General features: G+C 43.8%; 1 protein-coding gene across 1 annotated transcript in view; it reads left to right on the forward strand.

Annotated features, from left to right (window-relative positions):
• IRF7 (interferon regulatory factor 7) overlaps nt 1–12,915 on the forward strand; it is a 36,986-nt gene extending 24,071 nt beyond the window's left edge. The window contains exons 7-10 of the mRNA XM_060261947.1: nt 1,196–1,408; nt 6,171–6,557; nt 8,258–8,376; nt 11,967–12,915. Of these exons, the coding sequence (XP_060117930.1) occupies nt 1,196–1,408; nt 6,171–6,557; nt 8,258–8,376; nt 11,967–12,101 (854 nt within the window). The 3' untranslated portion in view covers nt 12,102–12,915. The remainder of the gene's footprint in view (nt 1–1,195; nt 1,409–6,170; nt 6,558–8,257; nt 8,377–11,966) is intronic.
• The last annotated feature ends 12,399 nt before the right edge of the window (nt 12,916–25,314 follow it).

The raw sequence follows: 25,314 nt of genomic DNA on the forward strand, positions 1-25,314 counted from the left end.
AGATTATGAGAATTTTTTTGTTTTGTTTTCACTGCTTGTTCTACCTTTCAATAAAATGGAGATAATGGGTATTGTTTGATCTATTTAAACATGGGAACATTTTTTCAGTATTTGTTGGGGAAATAGAAACCCCAGTAACAATTATGAATTGTGGTTTCATTTTCAAACCAAGTCTATTGTGGGCCAGATGGACCCCATTTACCATTTTGATGAAACTAAAAAAAAGAAAGGCAGTGGGGAGGGGAGAGAGGGACTTCAGTTCATTGAGGAGAAGGCTCAGCAGGAGTTTGGTGCCTGTAGAAAGCTTTAAATGGATAACCCAATTTTTTCCCATGACTTCCTGGGTAAAAAAACCCAAACCTGATTGCTTGGAAGGGTTAAGGCCATTATCAGTATTGGTGAGCTTCTCCCTCCCATTTGGCTTTTCTAGCACTCAGAAGGAACCCCAAAAAGTGACATATGATGATTTTCTATGAACAACTGAAAAGATATTTTTGTTTTACACTACACAACCTTCCTGAAATTTATGTACAATTTGAAATGTGTGTCTTTAAAATCAAGTTCTTGGGAAGTATTGGATTGGATCCAGCATGGGATTTCCATGAGTGGAAAGCCTACTGCCCTCAGAGAATGACTTCCTTACATCTTCCCTTCTACTGTTATCTGAAATGCTCCCTGAATGCAGCAAGGAGGGTGGGGCAGTTTGGGCTGCAGCTAGAGGGGGAAGGGGAAGAGCTGTGATCTGCAGGCTGAAATCCTTCTGCACATGGAAACACTGAGCAGGATCCAAGCCACTATTGCCAAGAAAAGCCTAACCAGCCTCACTTCTTTAGGATAGCAAACAATCGTTTCTCAGTTCGGAGCAATAAGTCTCAGTGTTTTCTCTTCTGTGGGGAGATGCTGCCAGGCTCATTCCAGCCTTGTATATCCAGTTGAAGGGATCTTGGGTAAAGTGGGACTTTCTAGGCTGGCAGCAGGTTCTGTATCACAGATTATTTGTTACGGCTTCTTTCCTAAAGGGATTCAGAGTCCCTGACTACAGTGATCTCTTTGAGGGGGGAGGGGTTCCCCAGTGACAGGCAGGCACAAGATAGGCATTTTGTGTTTCACTTTCCCCAGTGGGGGGGTTAATGATCATAGTAATAATTAAACTACATTGCAACATGGTATTTAAGATGTTCGTGTTCTGTATTAGGGGAAACTTCATACAATAACAATTGCTTCATCCAAAACGCTTTTGTGAATGAGGATCCTAAGGGAAATGGCATGATGAACAACGCAGTTGGGAATGACTATCAAATGCCTGCAAACCAGCAAGCCATAATAGAGCAGAACCTGCTTGTGCCTCCTGCTGTCCTTTACCCAGAACAGCCTCTTCAAAGAATTGCTCCACTGCAGAACCACAAAGGTCAGTGGATAAAAAGGCAAATGCAATTTTGAGCTGAATCAACAGAAGTGTAGTGTTCAGATCACATGAAGTGATGGTATTGCTTTACTCTGCTCTGGTTAGACCTCACCTAGAATATTGTGTTCAGTTCTGGGCATCACAATTTAAGAAGGATGTAGACAAGCTGGAATGTGTCCAGAAGAGGGCAACAAAGATGGTGGGTCTGGAGACCGAGTCCTTTGAGGAAAGGTTGAAGGAGCTGGGTATGTTTAGCCTGGAGAGGAGACGACTGAGAGATAAGATAACCATCTTCAAGTACTTGAAGGGCTGTCATATAGAGGATGGTGTGGAATTGTTTTCTGTGGCCCCGGAAGGTAGGACCAGAACCAGTGGGTTTGAAATTAAAAGAGTTTTTAGCTAAACATTAGGAAGAATTTCTTGACAGAGTGGTTCCTTAGTGGAACAATAGGCTTCCTCGGGAGGTGGTGGACTCTCCTTTTTTGGAGGTTTTTAAGCAGAGGCTAGATGGCCATCTGACAGCAATGCCGATTCTGTGAATTAGGCAGACCATGAGAAGAAGGGCAGGAAGGGTCGCATCAGTGCTTAGTTCTTGTGACCCCTTCTTACATGCCCAGGGGAATGCTGTTCACCACTTCAAGGTCAGTCAGCAATTTTTCTCCAGACCAGTTTGGCAAGGGATCCATGGAGCAGGAGTCACTGGGTGTGTGTATGGGGGGGTGGGATTGCAAATTTCCTGCATTGTGCAAGGAGTTGGACTAGATGACTAGAAGTCCCTTCCAGCGCTATGATTCTATGAATGCTTCCTTGCTTGAAATATCGGCTTAGGAGAGCAACATGACAAGCATCTGTCTGGACAGAGCACAACTGGGGCTGTGGAAGAAGAGCTGATCATGCAGTTGTGCGAATGGCTGTGAACAGAACTAGCGTGGTTTCTGTATGGAAGGGCCTGGGCATTGCCTGTTGTCTGTCTTAAAAGGAAATGTGTGGAGTGTCCCAGTACTTGGGGGTTTAAAATGCTTCTTGTACCAGCTGCTTTCAAAGCTCTTGTATAAAGTGACTGTCCGCCCCAAAGGCTAGATCTGATGAGTCCCTGCACCCATAAGGTACCCATACCTCATCAGAAAAGAACATGGGGGAAGATTAACATGGGGAAATAGGCCCCTGAACCTTTTCTTCCAGTCTTAAATCCCATCTCCCTGCCAGCTGCGTTGTCCCGTGGCATTTGCTTACAGGGAAATTGCTGCTGTGAAAAATAGGAAGACACTAGACAAGAAAGAAGATATTGGGAGTAAAAGTGAATTTTCCTGCACCTACTCTGAAAGATGGAGGGTGGGGGAGATAGCAGGATGTCCAGTCACAGGTCTCTCAATCTTGTCTGGGAGTAAGGGTTGATCTAGATAGCAGTGTAGATTTAAAAAAAAATATTTCTGTTTAGATCTAATATGCAATGTAAAGTATGAAAACAGGGCTGTCAAACTCATTTGTTATGAAGGCCAGATCTAACAAAGGAGAGCTTGACAGACTAGGCCATGTGTGAAATAAAATGTAATGCCAGGTAGAAGGAGAAGATTACAAAATACTGGGTTTATATCCTCACTCCAAATCTCAGAGTGGCTCACAATCTGCTTTATCTTCCTCCCCTACAACAGTGAGGTGGGTGGGGCTGAGAGGACTCTCACAGCAGCTGTCCTTTCAAGGCCAACCTCTGCCAGAGCTATGGCTGACCCAAGGCCATTCCAGCAGGTGCAAATGGAGGAGTGGCGAATCAAATCCGGTGTTCTCAAATAAGAGTCCGCACACTTAACCACTACACCAAACTGGTGGAGATATAATCTTTATAAAGGACACAGGCAAACACAATTAAAGATTTAAAAAAAAAAACTTAAAAGATGCTTAAAAGATTAGTATGCTTGCAATATTTTGTTTAATAGTTTCTAATAACTGACACCTCTTGCTCTGAATTAGTGTCAAGTCTGGGGACAGTGTCTGTGCTTTAGCAATCTTGAATAGGCTGTTCAGGTGTGTGTCTGTAAGTTGCAAACCTACTTTAGATTTATTGACATTCATCATAAAAATCTCATGGTCAGTGCTTTGAGCCTAAGACACAGGAAAACATGAAATGGCTGGGCACTGAGTTTTTGTTGCTTAATGTGCGGACAACAGGCAATGCCCAGGCCCTTCCATACAGAAACCACGCTAGTTCTGTTCACAGCCATTCGCACAACTGCATGATCAGCTCTTCTTCCACAGCCCCAGTTGTGCTCTGTCCAGACAGATGCTTGTCATGTTGCTCTCCTAAGCCGATAGAGAAAACAGGGACTTTGCTCTGTAGTTCCTGAGCAATTGAGCAAGCCTGGCAAAGCAAGCTGTGATGAAGAAAGAAGCAAGTGAGAGGAGGAAGCACATGACAGTCAGTTGCTTGCGGGCCTGATAGGATCTCTCTGGCCACACGTTTGACACCCCTGTATTAAAACTTAGCATTAGAAGAGCCCCATTGCGCAGAGTGGTAAAACTGCAGTACTGCAGTCTGAGCTCTCTGCTCACGACCTGAGTTCGATCCCAGCAGAAGCTAGGTTCAGGTAACCTGCTCCAGGTTGAGTCAGCCTTCCATCCTTCCAAGGTCGGTAAAATGAGTACCCAGCTTGCTGGGGGGGGGGGGGGAAGTGTAGATGACTGGGGAAGGCAATGGCAAACCACCCTGTAAAAAGTCTGCCGTGAAAACATTGTGATGCGATGTCGCCCCAGAGTCGGAAACTCCCTCTTCCGGCTGGCCCACAACTAATCGGCACTGAGTACTGAGTACTGAACATCGAATACTGAACATCAAATACTGAACTTGTAACCGATGAGTGTAGCTGTAGGACCGCTGTCTGATTTTAATGTGTATGTATATAACAATTGTTTAGATTTTTAACTGTAAATTATGAAATGTTAATTTTAATGTTTAATCTTAGATTTTATGTTAGTTTTATATGTTGTGAGCCACCTAGTGGGAAGGGCGGGATATAAATCTTAGATAAATAAAATAAAAAAACAACTGGTGCTTGCACAGGGACTACCTTTACCTTTTTTAAAACTTGCCTAGTTCTCTTACTTTAGTCTGACCAGATGTGACTTCCTGTTTTCAGTGGTTTGTATTTCTTCATGAGTCTTCTGCTTTTATTTGCTTACTAGCTTGATACCCATGCTTTCCTACAATATTTTAAATCCAGTTATAATACTGATGGGTATGTTATAACTTTTTTATGGAGTGTGGTTTTTGTTTTAGTTGGTTTTGTAGTGTAATACCATACCTGAGCTTCACAAAAGTGTTTGAATGAAGTGAAGCATGTTGATGTTGAAAACCAATTAAGTGAATTTTGAAATGTAATGTTTATTGAAGATATTATTAAGTGGAAAGATTGTAGTGCAGAAAATAAAGTGGAAATACATACAGGGTGGTTTTTTTAATTGAAGGACCTCTTTGTACACTACATTAGTAGTTCTCCCATCAGGTGCTAGGCTCACCAGGCTGCTGGGTGAGCTAACTGGAGCAAGCCACATAGAGCTAATCATGTGAGAAGCAGTCCCCCCTCAAGTCAATTCCTGCCAACTTCAGTGTCTTCCCCTGGAACTTGCTGATTGTCATAGCAAAGCAGACCTTGAGAGAGAAGTGAAGTCTCTTGAACTCATTATCTAATTATATGAGTGGTATGCATGGTATGAACCGACTCTCCCTGAGGTTCTGTGGCATGTTCATGTGAGAGGTTCATTTCCAAATGGGCCCTCAAAAGGTCATGCACCATTTTCATTTGAAAGCTCAGTTTCCAGCCCTAGTGAATTTTTAGAGGAAGACTAGGAGGTGCATTTTACCTTAGGGGCACATTCAGTGACTCCCAATAGGAAATGTGTACTGTTTAAAATGTGGGTGAGAACCCAGCAGGCTGCATATGCAAATGAACTCTGTGTTCCAACTGTTTTGGGGGTGGGGGGATTTATTTATTTCAGGGATGGTCAACAGTAGCCTACAACTCGCATCAGCCCCAGCCAGCATGGCTGGGGCTGATTGGAGTTGTAGGCAAAAAATATTGGGAGAGCCACCATTGGCCATCCCTGATTTATTTTATTGATTTGATTTATATTCCGCCCTCCCCATATTGGCTCAGGGCAGCTAACAACCAATAAATCAAGAAGATATAAAATATTAAAACAATAATATTCAATAAAATCAATATATTTCAGCCATTTCCTGTAACTGTAACTCAGACCACCAGGCTCCACAGGAAGATTGGCAAGTCTAGTGAGCACTAGAATGTTGGCAATGATATCCAGTCAGGCAGTTTATGCAAATGATCTTTTGCTCTAACTGTCTCTGAGCAGGGGAAGAGCAGCAGTCTCCTTGTCGCAATGTATTCTTATAGGCGGGCAAACTTTACTCCTTTTTACCCTCTTAGTTGGTGAATTCCTTAAAATCCTTTCTTAGTGGCTGTCTACATCATGAAAGGAATGTTCTCTCCAAATTTCTAGGTCCAGGGGTTTTTGCTGGGGCTTGATTTGTAGGTGAGGAGACAGATCATCTACCTATTATTCCTTTAAAAAGTTGTCCTCAATCTTCAAAGCAGCTTTATATTTGAGTTGTGTGTCTCCTTTCCATGCCACATGTCCTGCTTTCTCTATATGATGCCACCTTTTATTTATTTGAACTTTGTGATCTTCTGCCCTCCTCCCACCCAGCTGTTTTCCAGTTAGACTACAAGAGCAAGTGTACCCTTGTTTCTTGCAGGAGCTGTCATCTCTCATCTGGATGTCTCCATCTATTACCGTGGGAGGCTACTGCATGAAACAGAAGTGACAGTGAACAGCTGTATGTTTACCTACAACAAGCATCACAACTGTGACCTTGCTTTTGGCAACCCCCAGACAGTACAGTTCCCAAACCCAGAGGTACTTCCTGATCAGAAACAAGTGAAGCATACATTGACCTTGCTACAGAAAGCAGGCTTACTGCTATATGAAAAGAACTATAAGATCTGTGCAAAACGACTGGATAAATGTAAAGTCTACTGGGCATTCTCTAAACAGCTGGACAACATAGGTCACAATTCACAATTCAGATGTTTACTACGGGATACAGAAACTGAGATCTTTGACTACATGCAGTTTTTGCAAGGTGATGCTCTAGAAATGTGGTGTTTATACAGATTGTTTTGAGATTATTTTACATGGAATTCTTGTTTTAAAATGGTGGTTTGTGTGGCTTATCTTGTTGTCATTGCTTGCCAACAAAACAGCTGGGAGAATATCTGGAATATGGGTTATTGAACTGGAATCTTAGCATCTGTCAAACACTGCTGGTCTTACTTGCTTATTGCAGTAAATCATTCCATGGAGCAAATTAAACAATTTCTTCCCCTCTTTTCCTTTTGATTTAAGAATCCTTTCTCGGGTCTAAGAATCTTTTCTCAAAATGCTGTCTCTCTTCTTTTGGAGGAAGGTTACTTGGAGGATGGTTGGATCAGCGCTATTGTGTTTATATTGTGCTCTTCTTCCATCATAGAATCCAGGAAGCTTACATAGGATCCCTGAAAGGTGTTGCATCCAGACACTGATCAGACTGAGATTTCTTACCTCAGTGCTGCTACATCATGCACTTTCTAGTCACACTCAGGGACACTACAGTCCATAACCATGTTAGAAAAATTGCCATAGTTAAAAAAAAGACTTGTGACTTGACCATATTGCACAGTTTTCAGAACAGCTTCATAAGAGGTATGATGCACTCAGTCCACTAGCAAACAACTGTCCTCTAATTTTCAGCCAGCCCAGGTTCTGAAGTCAGTCCTTATTTTGCTATGTTAGGGAACTGGATGGGGCTGAATCAGATAGAAGTGAGCAGTGGCTCAAGAAAACTCATACACTGCCACAAATTTTGTTAGTCTTTAAGATGCTATTGGACTATAGCTCTTTTCTGCTTCTACAGACAGACTAACACAGCTATCTATTTTGATCTGTTGGGCACAGAAGTTATGCTAAGAATCTGTGCTTTCATTCTTCTAGATTGCTTTGTCTGCTTCCAACGCACAGAGAAGCTCAGATATTAAACCCTTTAACATCAAAAAAGCATCCACCTGTAACTTCCAACAATACATGACATCACAAACACATTTGGTTGATTTATATCAACATTATTATCCAACACTCAGTTTATAGGAGCTATCAAATGTCTTCTAGAATCCTGTTCCATTGTTGCAGAGCTACAATAGACTCATTCCCCAGATCCGAACAGTGTCTCCCATGTGCTCAGGCTGTCTGTTACTCTATAGTAACTGCCTCACAGACACACTGTATGAACTTGCACAACCATCACTTAATAGTGTGCATTAGAAAAGAAACCTGCAGGCAGTGTAGTAATGACTAATAGGTACCTGATATTTAGATTTCAGGTGGGCATCCATGTTGACCTGCAGTAGAAGGGCTAGATTTGAGTCCAGTAGCACCTTAAAGACCAAAAAGATTTCCAGACTTACAAGCTTTCAAGAGTTATAGCTCCCTTTGTCAGATAGAAAAGATGAAAGAGCCTTGACTCTTGAAAGGTATAACCCTAGAAATCTTGTTGGTCTTTAAGATGTAATGGGACTCTAATCTTGATTGGGTAAGAATCATTAAACCTGTTGATCTCAGGACACTTTAAATCAGTTTTTGCTGAAATTGACCTACAATATAAATTATGTAAATGCCTATATTGGCTAGAATATTATACGGTATGTTGTTCTCTGAATCTCACTTTGTATTAACATATGGCTCTAAGAGTGCGCCGGTGATTCAGATGGCTTTTTAAGCCTTAAGATATTTGTATCTTTATTCCACCAGAACTAAAGGATTTCCATGAAAACCGAAGATCGACTTCTCCTGACTACACTATCTATCTGTGCTTTGGGCAGTGCTTCTCTGCTGCCAGACCCAAGGAAAACAAACTAATCTTGGTGAAGGTAAGAAAGAGGGAACCTCTTAAGAATATAGTGCAGAATACTTTAATTGGGGGCGGGGAAGGAGTAGCAATTAACCCGTTTTAAAGCTCTTGGAAAGGCTGCAGCATTTAATACTGAAAACCAGCCATTAAGAGTAGATCCAGCCATCAATAACAGAGGGTTGCTTGAGGAATAGAAAAAAGCCATGAGTTGTGAATTTGAAAATCAAAGGAAAGTGGTTCATAAACATATCTTCATTACAGACTTCAAAGTGTTTTGATAGTGGTTTTGAGAATGTGCTGAGGAGGCATTATTTATGGTCCCTAACTATTCTTACAAGAGGGAGCAGGTCTGCACAGAGGGAAACAGCCTGAAGCTCTATCCATGGTGCTGGCACTCATTCTACCTCCCCTTGAGAGTGTTGACCTAGATGCACCATGCCTGGAGAGGTGGAACAAGGTGGGATTTTGAATCCCGACTGCTGCTGCCAATTATGCGACAGGTGTGACCAATTTAACCAGTGCGCCACTAAAATTGATCATCCTGTCACTGTTTCTGTATTCAAAATTGACGTTTCAGAAAATGGCTCAGTAGGCATAGGAATAGATTAAACACAAACTGGCAGGGAAGGGTATTGGTATACATAGGTGCTTAGGATTGAACAGATTGCACACAAAACTTCTGCTGAGGTAGCTGGCTCCAGGTCTTTTTTTTTTTTTTGTAGCAGAAACTCCTTTGCCCTGATGTAGCCAATCCTCCAAGAGCTTACAGGGCTCTTAATACAGGGCCAATTGTAAGATCCAGGACTGGCTACATCCAGGGGTGTGTGGTCTAATATGCAAAGAAGTCCCTGCTACAAAAAAGCCCTGCTTTGCACAATACAGTGTTTCACTTAAAATTATTTAATTTTATCTCAGGGTTTCACAAATGTCACTGGTTTAACTTTTTTTTTGACAGGCTAACATTTTCATTTCACAATTTCACACAAATTTGAGTGTGCTAAGCTTTGTCCCTGTGGGTATAAGATCAAGGTCTCTGCACTAGACCTTCTCCTGGTGGCACGATGAGACTCTTTTCCTGGGCGTTTGCCTCCTTTTGAGGACCTTGTACTGTCACCTCAAAATCCCTTTTCCAAAGCCTGATCTGCCAGCCTTTCAGTCTTCCCTCCCTTTGGACACTTCAAAAAGGAACTGTTTTCCCCCTCAAGATGTGCTGATTTGATTGACAAGTACAAACTGTTGTTCACTTCTGAGAGCAGCCTCTCACCAGTCTCTAAGATTCAAAACCCTACTTCATGGGCTCTGTATTCGACTCTGCCTTGTGACTTTTGTCATACTCCCGAGGGCATCTCCAAAAGACCTTTTCTGATGACGATTGACACAGGTTTGTGACCCAGGCTTTTCATGATCCTAGCCAGTCATTAATACGTCTGCTACTTACAAAGCACTCTGTCTTTGAACTGTAGTCACTTCTAGATGATGCTCTCAGCCAGTGCCAACAAGATACTTCTGACAAGCAACGATATAGGGTGTTTGATGGTGAGGGCATCTCTAAAATACAGATAGGTGAAAATGAAGACCTCTACTGAGACTTTGTGTTAAATTTAAGTCATCCATTCCTCCAAAAATACATCTCAGTATTACCAGCCTCAACAGTATCCTCTTGGTCTCCCAAAGACCTTCTTCTTTAAGAGTTCTTGTTAGTAGTTGTACTAAGGAAGTTACACAGGTGTTTAAGCCTAAATGGTCTGCTGTCGTCTTGGCAATCTTTCATTTCTTTTTCTGTATCCTCTGCCTCCACTCATTGTGCTCCACATTTCTGAACTGTTCTCTGTGATGTTGTATTGTCCCCAGAGTATAAAATGGGCCTTTACTATTGTACATGTTGGCTACATCATACTGTACTTACCCTGAACATAAATTATTTACTGTGCAATTGCAATTGTATTTTATGTGCTTCATTTATAGTCTTCCTTTCTCACTGAGACTCAAGGCAGATTATACAGTGCAAATCCATGAAGTCAATAGGATGATTTATCTAGTAAGCAGTGCAAAAGGACTAGGATTCCAAAAACTGAAACAAAGAAAAAAGTATTGCACATGATACGTCAAAACAAAGCAGAAAATGGTATTACAAAAATAGAAAATGATGCAGTAAGAGCAGGATAATGTCAGGTGCCCTTGCCATTTGAGTTACTGTGTATCGACTTGCTTCTTTCTTTTGGGAAAATGGAGGACTGTGGGCTGTGCCTGCTTTGCTCTGTCAGTGTAGCAGTTGTAAGTGTTCATTTCTACCCTGTGGAGAGGTTTGGAGTTGCCTTCTCAATGCTGCTTTATCTTATCCCAGAGCTAGTTTAAATTGCATATTGTCTGGGAGGGGAGAGATGTTGGTGTGAACAAATTTGGATTGCTTTGCATAGGCTTTTGCAGTGTAAAATTTGGCGGGCTGCATAACAGCCCTAGAGAAGGTATAAAACTCTGGCCACCTCTCACGTGAGCCAGATCTAACAGAAATGTGTATTGTTACTGACTCTGTTAATAAAGCCAACCTTCTGACAACTCTGGAGGTTAATTGAGGATAGTCCCAGAGCTGACAGATAATACGTACAAGAGATGGTCCTGAAGATTTGCGTGTCCAAGGCCCCATCCTGTTGTAGTCACTTAGCATGGATAGTAAGAGCGGTCTTGTCTGCTGTTGAGATTTGAAGAGAGTTAGGAATGTTTTCCTGTGAGCATTCATTTTTTAAAGTTGATTTTTATGGTCCACTTTTAGCCTGAGGCCATTCTGTAGGAATCACTTCAGGCTGCTTAATGTTGTGTTTATGCTTTTTTTTTTTTTTTGCTAAAGTCTTAGGGCTGTATTCCACATCACTTTGCAAATAGGCATTCTCACCTGGGAACCAGGACTGGCTGTGGCTCCCATTTGACAAACACTGGCAGGTAAAGGTAGTTCATCCTTCTTCTTGGGTAGAGGCAGACATATGATCCCATATGTTTCATCCCTTTACTTGAACGGGAGCTTTGTTACTTGAACGGGAGCTTTGTTACCTGATAGGTACTTCAGGAATCTAAGGAACTACAATGAGAAATTGGCATTGGCTTTCCATGTTGGTAGTATGATTACAGGCCCTGTAGTATACCCATTTCCTGTTTCTGCTGTTTGTTTTGTTGTTTGCTGTCAAGTCACAGCTGACTTATGGCAGCCCTGTAGGGTTTTCAGGGTAAAAGACATTCATAGGTGATTTGCCATTGTCTGCCTCCACATCCTAACCCTGGTATTCTTAGGAGATCTCTCGACCAAATTCTAGCCAGGGCTAACCTTGCTTAACTTCTGAGATCTGACAAGATTGGGCTAGCCTAGGTTATCCAAGTCAGGGCTTCAGATCAAATAGTAGTGAAGGGTTTGAAGCACAACAAAATCCTCTGAAAATCATGTTTTTACAGACCCTAAAATACTGATAAACCTTCTACTGATGGCTTTCTCCCTGTATTCTGTCTTCAGCCCCAGACATCTTTGCCAATACATATAAAATATTTTGATGGCTAGGAGGCCTAATGCTTAAGATTTCTGTGCAAATATGTAAAATTAATGGACTTCTGCATGTTTTTCAGTTGGTGCCAAAGTACTGCAAAGAGTACCATGAATATGTGCTGAGGGAAGGAGCCTCGTCTTTGAGCAGTGACATGAGTCTACAGATTTCCAACAGCCTGATGGATCTGCTAGATCAATATCTGATGGATATGTAAGGGAAGCACCTTGGATGCTTTGTTCTTGGTTGGCAACTTAACTTTTATGATTTGAGGAGAGAACAGAGAGTACTTGGCTAGCCTACGCTAGCCCTGCATTAAGTGTTCTCACTAATGTTGCTCTAATCTAGCTTGTGCCAGTTGCTCAGAGGTTAAAAGTGCATGCACTGCGGGGATGCAGTTGAAAAGAGCATTTGCTGTGTTGAGTTCCTTTCTCTCTCCCCCCCCCCAAAAAGATAATATACAGAAACTCCCTGTTAAGTATCATCTCTCTAAGCTTCTCCATCCCTGCTTTCAGGATGCAGTAAACTCTTAGGGAATATCATATTACAGGGAAGCATGTATATATGAGAGCATTTGAGAAGCATAACGTAGATTCTAACCTGAGAGCCTGATGTTTGGGGTACTATTGAGACTATCTCAATAAGTGATGGAGTTTTTTACATCCACCCCACACTGAATAAGTCTTACCAGATTAAGTAAGAAATGCTTGTGGCATGGCACTGCAGGAGAAGAGTATGGATGCTTAGATCTGCAGCTCTCTCCGAAACTGACCGATTAAAAGCCACTAAAATAGCAATTTTTATCCACAACTGGGAAAGAAAAGAGAACACTTTGAAAAACATACATGCCCAGTAAGCTCTTATTTCACTCAATCTTTCAAAGGAGGAGGTGGAAGGAAGGAGCCGTGACAAAACCAAAATGGTGGTCAGTGCTATGGAGATTCTGGAGCAGATAGCTGCTTTAACTAAAATGGATTTAAATAAATGAAACAAAACTTGCTAATGAAAAATAAAGACCTTATTAGAACTGATGTATTCCCAGCTTACTGAAATCAAAGCAGAATTATCAGAGGTCCATAAAACAGCAGAAACTGCTATGACACTGGCTGAAACATTGCAGGAAGAAAATCTGAAACATTGCAGGAAGAAAATAAAATAAAACCTAATACATAGTATTACTTATCAGGACGTGTAATCATAGCATTATGAAGAAATTTTGCTACTATTTCAGTTATTTCAATATCTGGATTATCAAGCAAAAAGATCCTTAAACTCAGAGGCCTCTAAATGTTGGGCTAATATGGGATATAAAAGTTCCTGACGGGATGTCAGATAGAGAGTACACTGGAGAAGAACGTGGGAGACAGTTTTGACACATACAAGGGCAGCACCTGCTAGAATAGGGGATCTCTTGGAATCTACCAGATAAAACAGCTGAAGAATGAGTGACTTAGTCATTTATGGCAAACTGGCTTGCAAAATGATGTGGTACCTATTGTGACAAAAGCATACTGTTTGGGATGCCCGTACAATGCAAAAAGAAAGGGACCTAGAGACATAGTTCTGACATTTTTGGACTATAGAGTAAAAATAAAAAAAAACTGCAGGAAGCAAAGCAAAAAGGCTAATTTCACTATATTGAAACTAAAATAGAAGTCTCTTCAGATTTGCTTCCAGAAGCAATTAGTAAAAGATGTGATCTGAAGCCAATACTCCAATAACTACAGGCAGCAGAACAAAAATATAAATGAACTGGTCCTGCAACTTTACAGGATATATATAATGGAATGAGACTTCAAGCAAATGATTTAGAATCCGGACTAAAACTATTGAAGTTGGGACTGAAAAAACCCACTGAATTAACTGAGATCACCAAAAGAAAATTGTTCCACCAATCAACACCCCTGAAGGAACAAAAGCAGCAGGATACCGGTTCCTTCATCTCCCATAATAGCAGTTATATAAACAGACATTCTTAAATACTGAAAGTTTTTCAATTTTATTATTATGTGTACAGGTGATATTAAACTTTGTACTTAATAATAATATTAAGGTCAGAGAAGGGGGAGAACTTTCAACAAATAGAGTAAAAAAAAAGTAGAAAAACCTCAGACTTATCTTTTACTTCCAATTGCAGGTTAAAAGTTAAGATTTTACACTCCTGTAATATATTGCAGGAGCAGCAGAGTTTTCTTAAAATATATTGGAGAAAAATAAGTATAGGATTTAGCAATGGACTTGGTATTAGCATTTGGACTTAATAGAAAATATTTAGAATAGAATTCAGAAAATTAGGAAAATTGGGTCTGCTCAAGAAGGCTGAGTGGGGGCTGCGGGTGAGCTGAGCCTGCACAGAGCACTCAGAGGCGCTCCAAGACTGCCCTAAGGACGACATTCTGAGTGCCTGTGAGCGCATTGTGCAGGTGCAGCTCGCCCACAGCCCGCCCAGCCCTCCCCACTGTGGGGACCTGCCCACCCCACTCCTGGACCACTGAGAAGGAAGCTTCATGGCAAGTGAAATCTATCTTCCTTTCCCCAGTGGTCTGGGTAGTGGGGGGTCCTCCATGTTTGGCACATAGAAAAGCAGTATGCCCCTGGGTGGGAACAGTGTCAATGCTGAAGTACTCTGTGCCCAAAGGCAGCCCGCATTGATGCCCACTTGTCCACCTTGTAATAAGAACATAAGAGAAGTCATGTTGGATCAGGCCAATGGCCCATCCAGCCCAACACTTTCACACAGAGGCCAGTATATGTTTGTGTGTGTACACACACACACACACACATATATCGACACATACACACGCACACGGTGGCTAATAGCCACTGATGGACCTCCGCTCCATATTTTTATCCAATCCCCTCTTAAAGCTGGCTATGCTTATAGCCACCACCACCTCCTGTGGCAGTGAATTCCACATGTTAATCACCCTTTGGGTGAAGAAGTACTTCCTTTTATCTGTTTCATTGCATGCCCACGAGTTCTTGTATTGGGAGAAAATGACTTCTTTCTCTACTTTCTCCATCCCATGCATAATCTTGTAAACCTCTATCATGTCACCCCACAGTCGACGTTTCTCCAAGCTAAAGGGCCCCAAGCGTTTTAACCTTTCTTCATAGGGAAAGTGTTCCAAACCTTTAATCATTCTAGTTGCCCTTTTCTGCACTTTTTCCAATGCTATAATATCCTTTTTGAGGTGCTGTGACCAGAATTGTATACAGTATCCCAAATGAGACCGCATCCTGCAGGCCAGAACCGGCCGGCCTGGGGCTTTGATCAGGCCTGCAGGGCTCTTTTCTCCTCTTTCCTCCTCCTCTTGTTCTTACCCTTTGAAGCTCTGAGGAGGCTGCGTCTCTTTCAGTTCGCAGGCTCTTTGAAGCTCTGAAGCACAGTCTCTTTCAGCCTGGGAACTTCAAAGGCTCTTTGAAGCCCCCTTTGAACCTCCCTGGCTGAGTCTCAGCTTCCTGGCTCTTCCTGCCTTTCTTTTCTGGCTGCTGCAAGGAAAATATGCCCACATTTTTCTTGCAGCTTTGTCTTTGCTCTACAATGTTTTCAAATGGAGTGGAGATGGTTACATTTTCAGCGTTCCTGTAGCCAGCTGAAACTCATGCTTCCTGGAGTTGTGTCCTTGCAAACAAAAGGTTGATGCTTTCAGCCAGTTTATCTCTGTTGAATGGCCTTAACTGAATGAGTATTCTAATGTGAGAACCCACAGCCAAAGGGGGATATTATACTGGAAAGCCATTGCCAATCTGATTAGACTCAGGGGTCGGGGAGAAGCTTACAACACCATTTCATTGTTTCCACAGAGTCAGAGCCTTTGCGCTTTTTCTTGATGTTTTATTTTAAAAACTGCACTGCCAAATTCCACTATTTACTTATTTACCTTAAATTTCTATCCCGCCCTCTCCGCGAGGGGACTCAGGGCAGCTAATACTATTTCCCCCACCTTTCCAACTTAAACAAAATATTGGAAGAGTTTTAAACATGTTTGTATTTTAAATTTAAAAATAATACCTTTAACTGTGTTTGTGTCCATAATATAGTTTATATCTCCACTACCTGGCATTATGCTTTATGGCACAGGGCCCAGACCCACAAAGTCTCATTTGTGTCAGATCTGGCCCTCCTAACAAATGAGTTTGATACCCCTGGTTTAGCCAGTCTGCCAGAATTTTGTCTTTTCCTGCAACATGAACTGTTTTCAACAATTCCAGATGTATTTCTGCCCATGACAGAAGAATGTGTGCCTCTTCTTGTAACCTCGAAAGCAGGTTCCCCCCCGACAGTTCACATATGCCTATGTTGTCTGTCTTGACCAACACATGGCAGCCCATCAGCAACAGTTGGAATTTTTGCAGACCCAGTCGTATTGCCCTTAATGCCAGAAAGCTGATAGTTTGCCTTGCTTCTTCCCTGAGTCAGGGAATGAGCCCCCCCGCCAGATAGACTGGCATCCATCATCATGACTACTCTCTCCGATTCTCTGGTCGGATGCCCCTGTTGGAACCTGGATGAAACCAGCCACCATTAAAGTTGCTGTTCGGGTTCTACTGGGGTCTTCACCAGTTTGTGGGGTTGGTAAGCAATGACATTCTTATGAAAATGTTAAATTATGGCTTTATATATTGTACTGGTTTGGTTGTGTAGATACTGTGAGCCGCCCTGAGTCCGCTTGCGGAGAGGGCGGGATATAAATCAAATGTAATAAATTAATAAATAAGACATTCTGGAAGGGCAATAAAAATCTCTGTAAAAATCTCTGTAAAGGCTGATTATGGAATCTGGCCTGTTGTATCACATCTTGATGAGATACCAGCATGCCAAAGAGCTTTGCCAGCTTCTTCACCTGCAATTTGCTCTGACAGATGCTTCTGTAATCAGGGAGTGAATCTTTATTTGTCATTCCTGCATCAGAAATACTTTGCTGGTCAACATATTGATCTGAACCAGAAGCTGGGATTGTTGGAGATTGTTCTTTGGGAAAGCAGGCCACCGCCTTTCAGGCGGTTAAGGACAACTTGGTTTCCAATGAGCTGCTCCACCATTTCGATGAGTCCCTTCCGGTGATTCTGGCCTGCGACGCTTCCCCTTATGGGGTGGGCGCCATCCTGGGTCACCAACTCCCAGACGGGAGGGAGGTCCCCGTGGCATATTATTCTCGGACCTTGACCCAGGCAGAGCGAAACTATGCCCAAATCAACAAGGAGGTGTTGGCAATCATAGTGGGCAGGTACAAATTCAACTACTCCCTGTACAGTAGACACTTCACGATTGCCACGGACCACAAGCTGCTACTGGGCCTCGTAGCCCAGACCGCCAGATGCTGGAAATCCTGTTCCAGCATGTCCTGTGGTGGAACCAATTCCGCAATTTGTACACATATAAGCTCGTTTACTGCCTTGGCAAAGCCATGGGACATGCGGACGTCCTCAGCTGCCATCTCTGGATCCCGATCCAGCCCCTGCCTACCATGTGATGCTCCTGGAGACCCTACCGGAGAGGCTCCTCCATGCCGCTGAGGTAGCTCAGTCCATGGGCAGAGACTGCATCCTCGCAAGCGTTCTGGACTGGGTGGGGAGGGGTTGGCCACGGGCAAATTGGACGATGATTTCAAGCCCTTCGCATCCCGCTAAAATGAACTTTCCATACACAAAGGGTGCATTCTCTGGGGTAGCAGGGTGGTAGTTCCTCCCGCACTCCAGAAGCAAGTGCTCAAAGCCATGCACGAAACACACCCAAGGATAGTGTGTATGAAGGCCCTGGCATATAGTTATGTATGGTAGCCAGGGATGAATGACGAGATAGAGGGGTGGGTTAGAAGGTGCCAGCCCTGCCAAGAGTCCCGGCCAGATCCACCCAGTGCCCCCGTTCACTGCTGGGAGTCCAATCGTGTGCCGTGGTCCCGGCTACACCTCAACTTCACGGGGCCATACCAGGGACAAATATTTTTCATCTCGGTGGACGCCTACATGAAGTGGCTGGAGGTGATTCCCATAATTGCAACCTTCACCGCGGCCACAGTCAGAGCCCTACAGAAAGTCTTTTGCACCCACGGGATCCCCAAGACCATAGTTACAGACAACAGTACCACTTTTACCTCCCGAGACTTCCAGGAGTTCCTGAATAGGTATCTCATCCAACACATATGGTCCTCTCCCTTTCATCCGGCCACGAATGGCCAAGCGGAGCCCATGGTGTGCACCACCAAGGAGGCCCTGGGTCGCATAGTTCAGGGGGACTGGGATCACCGCCTGGCAGTCTTCCTTTTCGGGAACCGGATCACCCCTAACCCAGTGACCAGCCTAAGCCCTGCAGAGTTGCTCAAGGGTAAGAGCTTAACCACTAGGCTAGATAGGTTGCATCCTGACTGGGCCCTGGACCTCCGCAGCTCTCTCGAGACCAGGGAGGCCAATAGGGGGTTCTTCCCAGGGGATCTGGTCTATGCGAAGAACTTTGCGAGTGGATCGGAGTGAATACCAGCCCAAGTGCTGTGGGTCACCAGGTCCTGTTCATACGAGGTCTTGTCAGAGGGGTGGGGCAGCTCCTCTGGAGATACATAGACCAGCTGTGCCGTTGCACCCTCCCGGAAGAACTGGCAGGGCCTGGGGGAGAGTGCTGAAACGTCACCAGCAGCCACACAGCAAGTGCCGGCCTTGCAGGCTCCGCTGGTGGAGGAGCCTCGCAGAGACTGGAGCACCCCAGTGGGGGTGCAGGGGGAGCCTCCGACACAGCTGCAGGCATAGGACAGCGCTCTTCCAGCCTCGCCCCGCAATGGCTGCAGCTCCAGTTCCCCAGATCGAACCTCAGAGGTCAAACGGAACGGTGGCCACCCGCTTATTTGAAATTCTATGTTTCTTGAACGGGGGGGGGGGGGCGCGGAGTGTTGTGTCTTGCATTTCGGTCCCTGAATTTACAACACTTTGTGCGCTAAGGTGACCAGCAGGGAGCAGCCTGCTGGGGGATCCCCACCGCCGAAGAGCCCCGTCAATGCACACCGACCCCAGAACAATGTTACCCAGAAGTTACATCATTACACCAGGGAAGTCACACCAGAATGCTCTATGACTTGTGCTAAAAACTCTAGTGCAATGTCCCCAGGCGTGATTATGTCACTTCCGGGTGATGTCATCGCACCACATGCTCAAAGCATGCATGAGGAACAAATCCACTGGCATAGCGGCAGAGGGACTTGGCAACCCTATTCCCACCACCTGGCCAGATGATAAGTTGTTTGCAAGTCTCCTACCTAACATCAAAACAGGATGAATTTCCATTGCAAAATAGGCACTTTATAATGGAAACAGAAAATGTGTGGAGGGGGGGGGGTTGAACTGAAGCCCCATTGCTCAAATCAATGGCCAAAGAGAGGGAGGGGCTGGGGGGAGGGTCCAGGAAAGCCTTGACCAGTTTGTCTTTTCAAGCACCACAGAAGAATCAGGGAAGCGCTTCCTTTCTACTGCCTCAAAACACAACCACATGCACAAAGCCAGCTTTCCCTCTGCAAACTACTGCTGATTGCTCAAGTTGAGCTGTATACAGCCACCCCTCCAAAGAAGAAGAAACAAACCTCACAAAACCTCCCCCCATCCCCATCATTTCCCACAATTCTGATTACACTATCTATTGAGCTGCTGCTGCTTCTGCATGAGCGATTCGAGGAGCCAGCACATGCAAATGATGTGCCTCACACTCCACTCACCAGGAAGTGCTGTCCCTCTGAAGGAAGCAGCCCTTGAGGGAAGTGCCCCATACCACATACCACCCACTCTCCATGGCTAGTGTCAAGGGGCCCAGGCAATTCCCCTTCTAAGCTGCCCTAAGGAGCACTATGAGCAAAACTTCTACTTTGTGAGCTACTGCATAAATTAGTTTGCTCTGAGGCCATCCTTCCTGAGCTAAGACAAAAATCTATGAGCCAGAGGCTAAAAAACTTTGAGGTAGCTCACACTAACTCGACTTAGAGATCCTAGGTCCACAGGGACTCCAGGTGCTGGGGTGGGGTGGCTGCCAAGGAGCAACTTCTGCAGCTGCTTCCAATTTGCACAGTGCCTAGCACTGGAGGGAGCAAGACCTAGCCTTTGAAACTTGAGCCAGGGTCTCCCCTCCCCAGCCAGCTGGACCTGATACAACCACTCCAGTACCTTCCACAGGGCTTTTCTAGAACTGTACAAAGCTGTGTAGAGAGGCCAGGCTGGCTGGGTGCAGGTGCTGGGAGGGTGGCCATGTCAAGCAGCCAAAGTGGCAGGAGCCAGGTGGGTTGGAGACATCCCTCTCTCCCTCCCACAGAGGACAAAATCCGGTTATCTCCTTGTATCTCCGCAACTGGGGATCTGACAGGGCAGATGGCTCTCCAACAACTCAAGGAGGGTCTGTGCATGCCTCAGCCAGGAAGCTGCAATGGGCGATGAAGCACCCGATGCTCAGCTGAAGTTCAATCCACGCGGGCTGGCTGGAAGGCACTTTTGCTCCCACAAAGCCCTTCCTGCACTCAGCCCAGTCATACCTTCTCCGCTCCTCTTATGACCTCTTTAACACTGATCGTCCCCTATGGGACAAGCCATCACCTTCACAAATGAAGGAGACAAAGGGGGATAGGACCAAGACCAGCCAACTGCTGAGGGGAAATGTCCTGCCACTTGCTCCTGGGCTGGATTAAAGCCCTGGGAAGACTGGTTCTGGCCCACGGGCCAAACATTCGTCACTCCTGCAATAGTTTGTATCCTTCCACTCTATTCAACAAAGTTTGAAGCCTTCCTCCAATGGAAGAAGCGCTATTTTTGTCAAAGGAAGGTTTCAGATGCTGCTAAGCAGAATGGTAAGATACAAGTCAATGATACTGCACCTGTAGAACATTTTGAACATAACACAGCTTGGTTCCAACTAAATAATCTCAAGTAGTGGGGCAGAGACCTTGAAGAGCTCATCAGTTCTCACTACTGGTCAGAACTGACTGTACTGGAGCAGCTCAGTATTAGGCAGGCCCTTATGGTAAGGCTTGGGAATTTGTAGAATATGACATATTTGACCAGGACAGGGCTGATGATGCTTAGTTGTTGAGAAAAATAGAGAAAAAGCACTGTCTTAATATTTTTGGAACCAAATTTAAAATGACTCCTTCACTTTAGCTTTTTTCTTAACATTTTAATGTAGTTTTTTACATTATTTATAGTTCACCTTTCTCACTTGGACTCAAGGCAGATTGCAGGATGGGACATTCAATAAACAGTATGATAAAATTAGGTTTGTAGAACTGGAGACTTTGTTTCATCTGGCATACCCCCAATAATTATTATTGGCCTTCCTATTGTTGCTTGTTTGCGTTTTAATGGAATCGTATATTTTAACTGTATTTTCTTTTCATTATTTATTTAACTTAGGAAATCTTTAACTGAGAGCCAGTATGGTATAATGATTAAAAGCAATGAACTCTAACCTGGAGAACTGGGTTTGATTCCCCACTCCTCCACATGCAGCTGCTGGTGTGACCTTGGGTCAGTCACTATTGTCTCAGAGCTGTTCCCTCAAGAATAGTTCTCAAAGAGCTCTCTCAGCCTCACCTACCTCACAGGGTGTCTGTTGTGGGGAGAGGCAAGGGAGGAGATTGTAAGCCACTCTGAGACTCCAAGTGAATGGCAGGATATAAATCCACTGTCCTCTTCTTCTTTAAATAAACCAAGTGAGAGGAGGACACCAAATACTCACTTTAAATATGGCAATCAAAATGGTTGGACATAGAAACACAATGTTCTTCAGTTGCTTGACCTCTTCATACCATAATACTTCAATACGATGGAGGTATCTCAGGATGTCCTGCAGAAGCTCTTCATCTAAGAAAGTCCGGTGATCTTGGCAAGAAAGCTCGCTGTAGAGGAGACCATGATCCATCATACCTGAAGGCCCAAAAAAGGACTTGTTGGCAACTACTGCAGAAATCTAGTCCAGGCAGCAATCCCAAGCATAGTTACAAAGCAGAAAAGGCCATTGAACCTCTCACTGAGTCATCAGGTTTAAGATTTGACAAATGTTGCAGATTTGGAGAAGAAGCAGTGGATAGACCCTACATGGGAAGAATACCCATCGGCAACCACAGTATAATCTACCCAGCACAAAACTTTGCGTGACATAGAAAATCTCCAAGTAGGATTTCCTAAGGTTTAAAAAAATTCAAAAGGCAGCTGGCTCAATCATGATCAAAGCTGTGATGCTATTTTCTGAACCTCACTTCACCCCCAAGCAGCTGTATTTTCACAAAAGCTTACGTTCTGAATAAAACTAAGTTGGTCTTAAAGGTGCAATTGACTCCTATTTTGTTCTACTTGGTTTTTTCACTATGACAATTAATAGATGGTTAGTCAGCCCTTAGAGCTGTTAATTCCCCTGGCTCTGAGTGAACAGGTAATGGCTACTAGGAAACCAATTTTCATAGGCATTTTAGAAAGTCAACAGGTAGCTAAGGGTTCAAAGGGAAGTAACATGAGTTGATCTAAAACCAATGACAAGGACCAGTTGGGAATGATGGACCGCCTAGGGGGATAAAGATACCCCAAGCACCTAATGGACAGCTTGAAAACATGGTGTGAAGCACTATAAAAGAATGAGAGGCTGATATGACTGCCTTATGTACTTTAATAGATGAGACGGCCATACCATCAAATTTTAGAGAAAGCAAGTGCTGCAAAAACTATAAGTAGCAGGCATAATCTAGCTGAAAAGCCTTTAGAGGTAGCCCAATCACAAAAATGCTTCCATTTATGCTAAGACAGCCTAGTCAAAGGCCTGCAAGCATTCAAAATTATTTTGGTAACAGGGTCTAAGCACTCTAGCTCTGAAGACTGAGGGGCCACGCTGTTAATGAAGTCTGTCCACATCATGATGTCTCATCAGAGTCATACAAAGGAGGTCTAGCTGTAGGGGCAAATGCTTGTATACACCTTTGAACAGTGAAAGCAGGCAGGAAATCACACCCGGAGAGACTAGAATGGTGTGATTAAAACACAATGTGGCTCTTTGTCTGGTTTTCAGCAACTACCCTATATATCAAAGGGAACAAGGAGAACGCACAGAAAAGTTCCTTGTCCATGTAATTTGGAAGGCATCCTCTATTGACAACCTGTCACTCCCAGCCCTTGAGCAAACGATCCAGGTTTTGGATTGTGAGGGAAAGGAATTCCTTTGTACTTGTTGCATAGGAGGCAACTCAAAATTCCAATGGATAACCCTGTTGAACAAAAGCCGGTTTGGTGTAGTGATTAAGTGCGTGGACTCTTATCTGGGAGAACCAGGTTTGATTCCCCACTCCTCCACTTACAGCTGCTGGAATGGCCCTGGGTTAGCCATAGCTATTGCAGGAGTGGTCCTTGAAAGGGCAGCTGCTGTAAGAGCTCTCTCAGCCCCACCTACCTCACAGGGTGTCTGTTGTGGGGAAGGAGATAAAGGCGATTGTAAGCCGCTCTGAGTCTCTGATTCAGAGAGAAGGGCAGGGTATAAATCTGCAATTCTCCTTCTTGAAGTGTAAGCAACACTGATAGTTAGGATGGACAGAGATATGAAAATACACATCCTGTAGATCTAAAACAGAAAACCAACTATTTTTGTAACTGTAAAACCTCAAACAAAGTAACCATTCCGAACTTTTCAGCAACAAGATAAGAATTCAAATTGTGGAGGTCTAGTATAAGAAGAAGTCTTCTGTTGTTCTTGGGTAACAGGAAGAACCTAGAAAAGAAACCCCAAGGAACATCAGAACCTTTGACCTCCTGAACTGCACTCTTTAGTAATAAAGAGTATACCTTCTCCCCCAGTTCAGAAAAAATGTTAACAACATGAGCTGCAGTCTGCATTGGAGGCAACTCAAAATTCCAATGGATAACCCTGTTGAACAAAAGACAACAAAATATAAGTGGTTATTGAATGCCACTCCTGGTAAAAATTGAACAATCTGTCCAGGAAAGAAACAGAATCCTGCTCCAGAGAGTGGCCTAGTAAGAAAGAAGATTTTTGACTGTGTTGTGGGTCTTTTAGGATGGCTATTGGAAAATCAGCCTAGATATCGCTGGTATCTGTGAGACAGTTGTTGACGTGGGTATTTGTATGGATACCTCTATGTTTGCAAAAACAACAACAACCCCAGATGTAATCCTAAAAGAACTGTTTGCTCTTTATCTGCAAGGAAATCTCATCAGTTTTTTGCGGTTTTCAATTTTGCTCCTGGTCTCAGGTGGGAGAGCTGTCCAAGCATGCTTTCTCAGTATGATCGAAGAAACCATGTCCATGGTTGACAAATCAGCTCCATGAATCCCAGCATTTATTTGCTGCTTAAATAATCTGATTGCTTCTGTCTGGATAACCATAAGAGGCTTTATTTCTTCGGACTAGAGGTCGATAGACTATCATATTTTCGTAGAAAAAGAGCTGGTATCCCCTCACTCCATCACTTGATAGTTAGCTGTCCTGAGTTCCAGTGCTGAACAGGAGTACACCTTGAGGATGACAGCATGAATGTTTTGACCTTTTTTATTTGCAGGTGTAGAATAAGCACCCTGCAGCCACCAAAGAAAAGGGTGCTGGGAGTGTGGAGAGAAAAGGACAAACATCCTGCTGCACTCTATACATATTCTCTATCTTTCTGGATGTTGCAGGAATGGAAACATTCCCCCCCCAATAAGGCTGTGGAAATGCCCAAGACACCCTCCTCAAGGAGGGGGGAAACTATGGTTTATCCCTGGGATATCTGAATATCTTGTTCAAGATTTTGTCCCTAGGCTTGGGATGTGACAAGATGACAGTTAAGTCAATGGATTGAGCCACAAAGATTGTCTGTTTTAAGAATCTGAGATCTTCACTAGATGAAATGAGGTTTGGCTTTCTTACGGCATCACGGGGTGATGGATCAGAGGGAAGGCCCAAGCTTTGGCCAGAACAGTGAACTTCTTCCTCAGAGTTGGAATTTAACAAATATTGAGGTGGCAATGGAGGTGGTGGTGTGGTGCCCACCATGTTATTACTAAAGGACAATCCTTTGGTTTCAATGCTGGCCATGGTTCCAAATAGAATGCCAGTCTTTGAAAATCACCCCAGTCCTGGGGGCAAGGAAAATACAAGTAGAATGGGTAATGCTACCAAAGGTTGGGAGCACAGTTTAATGGCCATAGTACCAGAGGGATTGGATTCACACTGAGGGGTCTAATATCAGCTGGTTGTACCGGTTCAATCTCTAGCAACCTCAGAAATGGATGACACCAGAAAACTGGAGTGTACCAAGGGTGTTCAAGGAGCAGGAAGATCTTTGCATGCCAGCAGTGGAACCAGTAAAAATGCCCGTTCTGGAATGGAACAAGAAACTGATATCTGCTTCTCATTGCACTTGTATCTTGACTTTACTGGGGGGGGGGGGGGAGCAGGTTACTCTCAAGAGCAACAGGCCTTAGAT

The sequence above is a fragment of the Heteronotia binoei genome, chromosome 21, assembly GCF_032191835.1.
Source record: "Heteronotia binoei isolate CCM8104 ecotype False Entrance Well chromosome 21, APGP_CSIRO_Hbin_v1, whole genome shotgun sequence".
NCBI lineage: Eukaryota > Metazoa > Chordata > Lepidosauria > Squamata > Gekkonidae > Heteronotia > Heteronotia binoei.